Raw genomic sequence first — 10743 nt, forward strand, 5'->3', positions numbered from 1 at the left:
ATGTGCCCCCAATGTGGCTCTAATGTGGCCCCAATGTGGCTCCAATGTGGCCCTGATGTGGCCCCAATGTGGCTCTAATGTGGCCCCAATGTGGCCCCAATGTGGCCTCAATGTGGCTCCAATGTGGCCCCAATGTGGCTCCAATGTGGCTCCAATGTGGCCCCAACATGACCCCAACGTGGCTCTAATGTGGCCCCAACGTGGCTCTAATGTGGCCCCAATGTGGCCCCAATGTGGCTCCAATGTGGCCCAAATGTGACTCTAATCTGGCCCCAATGTGGCCCCAACGTGGCCCCAACCTGGCTCTAATATGGCCCCAATGTGGCTCCAACATTGCTCCAATGTTGCTCCAATGTGGCCCCAATGTGGCCCCAATGTGGCCCCAATGTGGCTCCAATGTGGCTCCAATGTGGCCCTAATGTGGCCCCAATGTGGCCCCAACGTGGCCCCAAAGTGGCCCCAACGTGGCCCCAACGTGGCCACAACGTGGCCCCAACGTGGCCCTAACGTGGCCCCAATGTGGCTCCAACATGGCTCCAATGTGGCCCCAATGTGACTCTAATGTGGCCCCAATGTGGCTCTAATGTGGCTCCAATGTGGCTCCAATGTGCCTCCAACGTGGCTCCAACGTGGCCCCAATGTGGCCCCAATGTGGCTCCAATGTGCCCCCAATGTGGCCCCAATGTGACCCCAATGTGGATCTAATGTGGCCCCGATGTGGCTCTAATGTGGCCCCAATGTGGCTCTAATGTGGCCCCAATGTGGCTCTAATGTGGCCCCAAAGTGGCTCTAATGTGGCCCCAATGTGGCCCGTATGTGGCCCCAATGTGGCCCCAATGTGGCCCCAATGTGGCTCCAATGTGGCCCCGATGTGGCTCTAATGAGGCCCCAATGTGGCCCCAATGTGGCTCTAATGTAGCCCCAATGTGGCTCTAATGTGGCCCCAATGCGGCCCCAATGTGGCCCCAATGTGGCTCCAATGTGCCCCCAATGTGGCCCCAATGTGGCTCTAATGTGGCTCCAACGTGCCTCCAACGTGCCTCCAATGTGGCCCCAATGTGGCCCCAATGTGGCTCCAATGTGCCCCCAATGTGGCCCCAATGTGGCTCTAATGTGGCTCCAACGTGCCTCCAACGTGCCTCCAATGTGGCCCCAATGTGGCCCCAATGTGGCCCCAATGTGGCCCCAATGTGGCTCTAATGTGGCTCTTATGTCGCCCTAATGTGGCCCCAATGTTGCCCCAATGTGGCCCCAATGTGGCCCCAATGTGGCCCCAATGTGGCTCTAATGAGGTCCCAATGTGGCCCCAATGTGGCTCTAATGTGCCCCCAATGTGGTTCCAATGTGGATCCAATGTGGCCCCAACATGGCCCCAATGTGCCCCCAATGTGGTTCCAATGTGGATCCAATGTGGCCCCAACATGGCCCCAACGTGGCTCTAATGTGGCCCCAATGTGGCCCCAACGTGGCTCTAATGTGGCCCCAACGTGGCTCTAATGTGGCCCCAATGTGGCTCTAATCCTTCACAGATGTGTAAGTTAGCCATGCCTTGGGCACTAATGCACCCCCATATCATCACACATGCTGGCTTTTACACTTTGCGTCTACAACAGTCTGGATGGTTCGCTTCCCCTTTGGTCCGGATGACACCATGTCGAATATTCCCCCCCAAAAATTGAAATATGGACTCGTCAGACCACAGAACACTTTTCCACTTTGCATCAGTCCATCTTAGATGATCTCGGGCCCACAGAAGCCGGCGGCGTTTCTGGATGTTGTTGATAAATGGCGTTCGCTTTGCATAGTACAGTTTTAACTTGCACTTACAGATGTAGCGACCAACTGTAGTTACTGACAGTGGTTTTATGAAGTGTTCCTGAGCCCATGTGGTGATATCCTTTACACACTGATGTCTGTTTTTGAAGCAGTAACGCCTGAGGGATCAACAGTCCATAATATCATCGCTTACGTGCAGTGATTTCTCCAGATTCTCTGAACCTTTTGATGATTTTACGGACCTTGATGGTAAAATTACTTAGCATTTCACGGAAGCTGCTTTTATAGCCAATCATGGCACCCACCTGTTCCCAATTAGCCTGCACACCTGTGGGATGTTCCAAATAAGTGTTTGATGAGCATTCCTTAACTTTATCAGTACCACACAAGTTGTGGGTCACTTTGGGTTATACCATGAATTGATTAACGTGGACCCCGACTTAAACAAGTTGAAAAACTCATTCGGGTGTTACCATTTAGTGATCAATTGTACGAAATATGTACTTGTGACACAGTACCTCACTGTCGCGCTGGTTCCATGGACCATCAAGGAAGGACATTGCTTTAGCAGGTTTGAGTCTCGTTTATTTTTTTCAAATAAGAGCAGTCTTTTTCTCCACAGTACTGTACTGTGAAAGCTACTAATAAAAGTTTCAATCAATCAATCAATCAATCGAGTCCCAAAGATCGACGGGTTGGTGTGGCACTTAAAATCGTCTACAAACCGTTACTAAAATACGGACTTTAGTCGAGGCTAGAACCAATTATTCACATTTACATTGTTTCTTATGGGGAAATGTGCTTCACTGTACGAACTTTTTCGATTCACAGAACCAGCGAGACCGGCACAATAACAAAACAAAACAAAAAACCGAGGTTCCACTGCCCCGTGTGGTCTGACATCTACTGGCCTGGCATGCACATGACAGTGGAACATTTTCCGTGCATTCCGCAAGACCGCGGTTTCAGTTTTTCATCAACAAGTTTTTCATAATTATGAACTTAAATGAAGTATTTGCCATGTTTTATTAGACTGTCTAATATTTCTTAGCCCGGGTCCTGGGTGCAGGCGGGCCCAGTGCCAGGACCGGCAGCCAGTCTCCCAGTCGGGGCTCTAAGAGGCCTCTGTGCTCACTCGCTCTGTCTCCGCATGGTCGGGTCACATGACACACAAAATCATGCTCCGTTTCTTTAGCCCTCAGGGAATCCTTCAATGTTATGAAGGTTTTGGGTCTGAGGACCCGGTAGGGTCTCATTAATTAAAGTCTTATAAGTAAGTCATATAATATTGTTGTTTTTTTTTACTTTCAATTCTTAAATATCTCGATCAAATTCAGATCTATTCGTTTATATATATTCGGGTGGGAGGGTGTTTGTTTGGGGGGGGGGGGGGGGGGGCTGTAGGTCGACCTGCTGCTATAAAGCTCTGCCAGCCGTCCATCACCCCGAAGGCGTGGGGTAGGGGTGTGTGTATATGCCCATTGTCTTGGGTGTGATGATGTAGTGTCCATAGGCCTGGGGCCGTTCCGCATGCAAGCAAAAGTTCAACTCCAGGTGTCGTTTTTATCATTTTTTTGTATGTTTTGTACCCTTTTTGTCAAAGAAACCCCTTGTTTGTATGGCATAAACAAAAATGATGCAATATTTTCTCTCCCAAAACTCAGAAGTCAAATATTTGCCGTGAATATGTCAATCATTTATAACAACATTGATTTTGATTCATAATAATGTTTGATAATTGAGCGTTATGGATTGAAATGAAAAAAAAAAAACATGAGAGTAGAAGACCATTGGACCCATGAGGGTCCCACTCATAAAAGTGTGAAAAGTAAGTAATATTTTCCCTTTTTTAAATTTTTTTAACTTTTGATGCTTAATGTGTAGATCGTCAGGTCTATCCATACATTTTAAGTTTTAAATATTTTTGTAAGTTTTTAGAACCTCTTTGTGAAAAAAACAACATTATTTTGTATGGCATAAAGAAAGCTTCTGCAACAGGGGGGTGGGGGGGTTGGATGGGACCCCGGAAGTTGATCTGCTGCTATAAAGCGCTGCCAGCCTTCCATCACCCTGAAGGTGAATCAAGCGGTGGTGAAGGCGGGGGGTAGGGGTGTGTGTGTGTGTGTGTATATGCCGATTGTCTTAGGTGTGATGATGTAGTGTCCAAGGGCCTGGGGCCGTTCCGCATGCAAGCAAAAGTTTGACTCCAGGTGTCGTTTTTATCATTTTCTTATATGTTTTGTACCCTTTTTGTCAAAGAAAACCCTTGTTTGTATGGCATAAACAAAAATGATGCAATATTTTCTCTCCCAAAACTCAGAAGTCAAATATTTGCCGTGAATATGTCAATCATTTATAACAACATTGATTTTGATTCATAATAATGTTTGAGAATTCAGCATTATAGATAGAGAAAAAAAACATGACAGTAGAAGACCCTTGGACCCGAGAGGGTCCCACTCATAAAAGCGTTAAAAGTAAGTCATATATTAACACTTGCATTTGTAGATCTACTTCAGGTCTATCAAAGTTTTTATCATTTTCTAGACTTTTTGTCAAAGAAAACCCTTTTTTGTAATGCATGAACAAAAATGGTGCAATATTTTCCTCTCCCAAACTCAGAATTCAAACATTTGATACAAAGTATTTGGAGCCCTAAATATGTCAATCATTTATAACAACATTGATTTTGATTCATTATAATTTTTGAGAATTGAGCGTTATGGTTTGAAATTAAAAAAACAAAACATGAGAGTAGAAGACCCTTGGACCCATGAGGGTCCCACTCTTAAAAGTTTGAAAAGTAAGTAATATTTTCCCTTTTTTCTTATTTTACTTTTGATGCTTAATGTGTAGATCAACGTCAGGTCTATCCATAGATATTAAGTTTTGAATACTTTTGTTATGTTTTTAGAACCCCTTTGTGAAAAAACAACAATATTATTTTGTATGGCATAAAGAAAGCTTCCGCAACGGGGGGTGGGGTGGTTGGTTGGGGCCCTGGAAGTCGATCTGCAGCTATGAAGCGCTGCCAGCCTTCCATCACCCCGAAGGTGAATCAAGCGGTGGTAAAGGCGTGGGGTGTGTGTATATGTGTGTGTGTGTATATGCACATTGTCTTGGGTGTGTTGATGTAGTGTCCATAGGCCTGGGGCAGTTCCGCATGCAAGCAAAAGTTTGACTCCAGGTGTCGTTGAGGAGGGAGGGAGGTCAAAAGCGTCCATCATTGAGGAGTCCTCGGGGGAATGTTTTCAGATTTTGATTCATAATAATTGTTTGAGCATTGACGGTTTTAAGGGGAAAAAAACAATAGTATCTGAGCTGCAACCTTATCGTGGTAGAGGAGTTTGCGTGTCCCAATGATCCTAGGAGCTATGTTGTCCGGGGGCATAAAGCCCCCTGGTAGGGTCTCCCAAGGCAAACAGGTTCTAGGTGAGGGATCAGACAAAGAGCAGCTCGAAGACCTTTATGAAGAAGAAACATCATGGACCCAGATTTCCCTCGCCCGGACGCGGGTCACCGGGGCCCCCCTCTGGAGCCAGGCCCGGAGGTCGGGCACGATGGCGAGCGCCTGGTGGCCGGGCCTGTTCCCATGGGGCCCGGCCGGGCACAGCCCGAAGAGGCAACGTGGGTCACCCCTCCAATGGGCTCACCACCCATAGCAGGGGCCATAGAGGTCGGGTGCATTGTGAGCTGGGCGACAGCCGAAGGCAGGGCACTTGGCGGTCCGATCCTCGGCTACAGAAGCTAGCTCTTGGGACGTGGAACGTCACGTCACTGGGGGGGAAAGAGCCTGAGCTAGTGCGCGAAGTCGAAAAATTCCGGCTGGATATAGTCGGACTCACTTCGACGCACAGCAAGGGCTCTGGAACCACTTCTCTCGAGAGGGATTGGACCCTCTTCCACTCTGGCGTTGCCGGCAGTGAGAGGCGACGGGCTGGGTTGGCAATTCTTGTTTCCCCCCGGCTCAAAGCCTGTATGTTGGAGTTCAACCCGGTGGACGAAAGGGTAGCCCCCCTCCGCCTTCGGGTGGGGGGACGGGTCCTGACTGTTGTTTGTGCTTATGCACCAAACAGCAGTTCAGAGTACCCACCCTTTTTGGGAGCACTCGAGGGAGTACTGGAAAGTGCTCCCCCGGGTGATTCCCTTGTCCTACTGGGAGACTTCAACGCTCACGTTGGCAACGACAGTGAAACCTGGAGAGGCGTGATTGGGAAGAATGGCCGCCCGGATCTGAACCCGAGTGGTGTTTTGTTATTGGACTTTTGTGCTCGTCACAGTTTGTCCATAACAAACACCATGTTCAAACATAAGGGTGTCCATATGTGCACTTGGCACCAGGACACCCTAGGCCGCAGTTCCATGATCGACTTTGTAGTTGTGTCATCGGATTTGCGGCCTCATGTTATGGACACTCGGGTGAAGAGAGGGGCGGAGCTTTCTACCGATCACCACCTGGTGGTGAGTTGGCTGCGATGGTGGGGGAGGATGCCGGACAGACCTGGGAGGCCCAAACGCATTGTGAGGGTCTGCTGGGAACGTCTGGCAGAGTCTCCTGTCAGACAAAGTTTCAATTCCCACCTCCGGAAGAACTTTGAACATGTCACGAGGGAGGTGCTGGACATTGAGTCCGAGTGGACCATGTTCCGCACCTCTATTGTCGAGGCGGCAGATCGGAGCTGTGGCCGCAAGGTAGTTGGTGCCTGTCGGGGCGGCAATCCTAAAACCCCTTGGTGGACACCAGCGGTGAGGGATGCCGTCAAGCTGAAGAAGGAGTCCTATCGGGTCCTTTTGGCTCATAGGACTCCGGAGGCAGTGGACAGGTACCGACAGGCCAAGCGGTGTGCAGCTTCAGCGGTCGCGGAGGCAAAAACTCGGACATGGGAAGAGTTCGGGGAAGCTATGGAAAACGACTTCCGGACGGCTTCGAAGCGATTCTGGACCACCGTCCGCCGCCTCAGGAAGGGGAAGCAGTGCACTATCAACACCGTGTATGGTGCGGATGGTGTTCTGCTGACCTCGACTGCGGATGTTGTGGACAGGTGGAAGGAATACTTCGAAGACCTCCTCAATCCCACCAACACGTCTTCCTATGAGGAAGCAGTGCCTGGGGAATCTGTGGTGGACTCTCCTATTTCTGGGGCTGAGGTCGCTGAGGTAGTTAAAAAGCTCCTCGGTGGCAAAGCCCCAGGGGTGGACGAGATCCGCCCGGAGTTCCTTAAGGCTCTGGATGCTGTGGGGCTGTCTTGGTTGACAAGACTTTGCAGCATCGCGTGGACATCGGGGGTGGTACCTCTGGATTGGCAGACCGGAGTGGTGGTTCCTCTCTTTAAGAAGGGGGACCGGAGGGTGTGTTCCAACTATCGTGGGATCACACTCCTCAGCCTTCCCGGTAAGGTTTATTCAGGTGTACTGGAGAGGAGGCTACGTCGGATAGTCGAACCTCGGATTCAGGAGGAACAGTGTGGTTTTCGTCCTGGTCGTGGAACTGTGGACCAGCTCTATACTCTCGGCAGGGTTCTTGAGGGTGCATGGGAGTTTGCCCAACCAGTCTACATGTGCTTTGTGGACTTGGAGAAGGCATTCGACCGTGTCCCTCGGGAAGTCCTGTGGGGAGTGCTCAGAGAGTATGGGGTATCGGACTGTCTTATTGTGGCGGTCCGCTCCCTGTACGATCAGTGCCAGAGCTTGGTCCACATTGCCGGCAGTAAGTCGGACACATTTCCAGTGAGGGTTGGACTCCGCCAAGGCTGTCCTTTGTCACCGATTCTGTTCATAACTTTTATGGACAGAATTTCTAGGCGCAGTCAAGGCGTTGAGGGGTTCCGGTTTGGTAACCGCAGGATTAGGTCTCTGCTTTTTGCAGATGATGTGGTCCTGATGGCTTCATCTGACCGGGATTTCAGCTCTCGCTGGATCGGTTCGCAGCCGAGTGTGAAGCGACCGGAATGAGAATCAGCACCTCCAAGTCCGAGTCCATGGTTCTCGCCCGGAAAAGGGTGGAGTGCCATCTCCGGGTTGGGGAGGAGACCCTGCCCCAAGTGGAGGAGTTCAAGTACCTAGGAGTCTTGTTCATGAGTGAGGGAAGAGTGGATCGTGAGATCAACAGGCGGATCGGTGCGGCGTCTTCAGTAATGCGGACGTTGTACCGGTCCGTTGTGGTGAAGAAGGAGCTGAGCCGGAAGGCAAAGCTCTCAATTTACCGGTCGATCTACGTTCCCATCCTCACCTATGGTCATGAGCTTTGGGTCATGACCGAAAGGATAAGATCACGGGTACAAGCGGCCCAAATGAGTTTCCTCCGCCGTGTGGCGGGGCTCTCCCTTAGAGATAGGGTGAGAAGCTCTGCCATCCGGGAGGAACTCAAAGTAAAGCCGCTGCTCCTCCACATGGAGAGGAGCCAGATGAGGTGGTTCGGGCATCTGGTCAGGATGCCACCCGAACGCCTCCCTAGGGAGGTGTTTAGGGCACGTCCAACCGGTAGGAGGCCACGGGGAAGACCCAGGACACGTTGGGAAGACTATGTCTCCCGGCTGGCCTGGGAACGCCTTGGGATCCCCCGGGAAGAGCTAGACGAAGTGGCTGGGGAGAGGGAAGTCTGGGTTTCCCTGCTTAGGCTGTTGCCCCCGCGACCCGACCTCGGATAAGCGGAAGATGATGGATGGATGGATGGAAAATATTATTTTTTTTTTTACAAAGATAATATAAAAACTTCCAAAAACATAACAAAACATGAAAAACTTAATATCTATCGATAGACCTGACGTTGATCTACACATTTTACAAAAGTAAAAAAAATGCCTTAAATAGGTCAATAACTCACAACAACATTAATTTTAATTCATAATAATTGTTTGAACATTGGCTGATGTAGATAAAAAAAAAAATGACAGTAGAAGACCCTTGGACCCAAGTGGGTCCTACTCATAAAAGTGTTAAAAGTAAGTCATATTTTCACTTTTTGTTTTTTACTTTTGATGCTTAAATGTGTAGTTCAACGTCAGGTCTATCCATAGATATTGAGTTTTTAATATTTTTATGTTTTTCAAGTTTTTATACCCTGTTTGTTTAAAAAAAAATGCGTATGGCACAAAGAAAGATGATGCAATATTTTCCTCCCAAAACTCAGAAGTCAAATATTTCATGTGAAGTATCTGGATCCTTAAATAGGTCAATAAATCCCAACAACATTCATTTTATTTCATAATAATTGTTTGAACATTGGCCGATATATATAAAAAAAAAAAAAACGACAGTAGAAGACCCTTGGACCCAAGTGGGCCCCACTCATAAAAGTGTTAAAAGTAAGTCATATTTTCACTTTTTTTTTTTTAACTTTTGATGCTTGAATTTGTAGTTCAACATTAGGTCTATCCATAGATATTAAGTTTTTGATATTTTTATGTTTTTGTAAGTTTTTATACCCTGTAAAAAAAAAAAAAGAAAATGTGCATGGCATAAAGAATGAGGATGCAATATTTTCCTCCCAAAACTCAGAAATCAAATATTTGATGTGAACTATTTGTATCCTTAAATAGGTCAATAATTCCCAACAACATTCATTTTAATTCATAATAATTGTTTGAGTATTGGCCTTTATAGACAACAAAAAATGACACCCTTGGCCCCAAGAGGGTCCCACCCATAAAAGTGTGGAAAGTAACTCATATTTTCACTTTTTTTAACTTTTGATGCTTAAATTTGTAGATCTACTTCAGGGCTATCCAAGTTTTTCCCATTTTTTTGCATGTTTTGTACCCTTTTTGTCATAAAAGCCCGGTTTTTGATGCAATGTTTTCCCCTCAAAACTCAGAAGTGAAATATTTGATGTGAAGTATTTGGATCCTTAAATATGTCAATAATTCCCAACAACATTCATTTTAATTCATAATAATTGTTTGAACATTGGCCGATGTAGATAAAAAAAAAAAAAAAAAACGACAGTAGAATACCCTTGGACCCAAATGGGTCCCACTCATAAAAGTGTTAAAAGTAAGTCATATTTTCACTTTTTGATTTTTACTTTTGATGCTAAAATTTGTAGTTCAACGTCAGGTCTATCCATAGATATTAAGTTTTTAATATTTTTATGTTTTTCAAGTTTTTATACCCTGTTTGTTTTAAAAAAAAATGTGTGTGGCATAAAGAAAGATGATGCAATATTTTCCTCTCAAAACTCAGAAGTCAAATATTTGATGTGAAGTATTTGGATCCTTAAATAGGTCAATAATTCACAACAACATTCATTTTAATTCATAATAATTGTTTGAGCATTGGTCTTTATAGACAACGAAAAATTACACATTTGGCCCCTAGAGGGTCCCACCCATAAAAGTGTGGAAAGTAACTCATATTTTCACTTTTTTTAACTTTTGATGCTTAAATTTGTAGATCTACTTCAGGCCTATCCAAGTTTTTCCCATTTTTTTATATGTTTTGTACCCTTTTTGTCATAAAAGCCCGTTTTTTGATGCAATGTTTTCCCCTTAAAACTCAGAAGTGCAATATTTGATGTGCACGGAGCTCTGGGTAGCAGCTGACGTTCGCTAAGGGGAAGAAATGATGGACGTCCTCTCCTGACCTCGTCGTGTGTCTCTCTTTTTTTTCTGTCCAGGACATCTGCAAGTCGCTGTGGTGTCACCGCACGGGCCACCGATGCGAGACCAAGTTCATGCCCGCCGCCGAGGGTACGAGCTGCGGGCCAGACATGGTGAGGAGCCTTGTTATTATTCTTAGGTCCACACCATCCAGGCCTTGGAAGGAAACAACATCAAGAGACACATTTTTTTAAGAACACTTTGAAACAGAGAAGTTTCCGGAATGACCAGTTGATGCACCTCGGCTCAATTCTGAGCTTCATGGCAAAGGCTGTGATTAGGAGTGAGGTGCGGATCCATACGGAAATATCGATACCGCCGATGCCAGATCTTCACGTTCTAATACCGATCCTCCGATCAAAATATCGAT

At 46.9% G+C, this 10743-nt stretch overlaps 1 protein-coding gene across 1 annotated transcript in view; it reads left to right on the forward strand.

Annotated features, from left to right (window-relative positions):
• Nucleotides 1-10743, forward strand: part of LOC133548270 (A disintegrin and metalloproteinase with thrombospondin motifs 18-like) — a 199595-nt gene that overhangs the window by 75030 nt on the left and 113822 nt on the right. Inside the window, exon 11 of the mRNA XM_061893586.1 lies at nucleotides 10391-10486. Coding sequence (XP_061749570.1) covers nucleotides 10391-10486 — 96 coding nt within the window. The remainder of the gene's footprint in view (nucleotides 1-10390; nucleotides 10487-10743) is intronic.

Source organism: Nerophis ophidion, linkage group LG02, assembly GCF_033978795.1.
Source record: "Nerophis ophidion isolate RoL-2023_Sa linkage group LG02, RoL_Noph_v1.0, whole genome shotgun sequence".
Taxonomy (NCBI): Eukaryota; Metazoa; Chordata; class Actinopteri; order Syngnathiformes; family Syngnathidae; genus Nerophis; species Nerophis ophidion.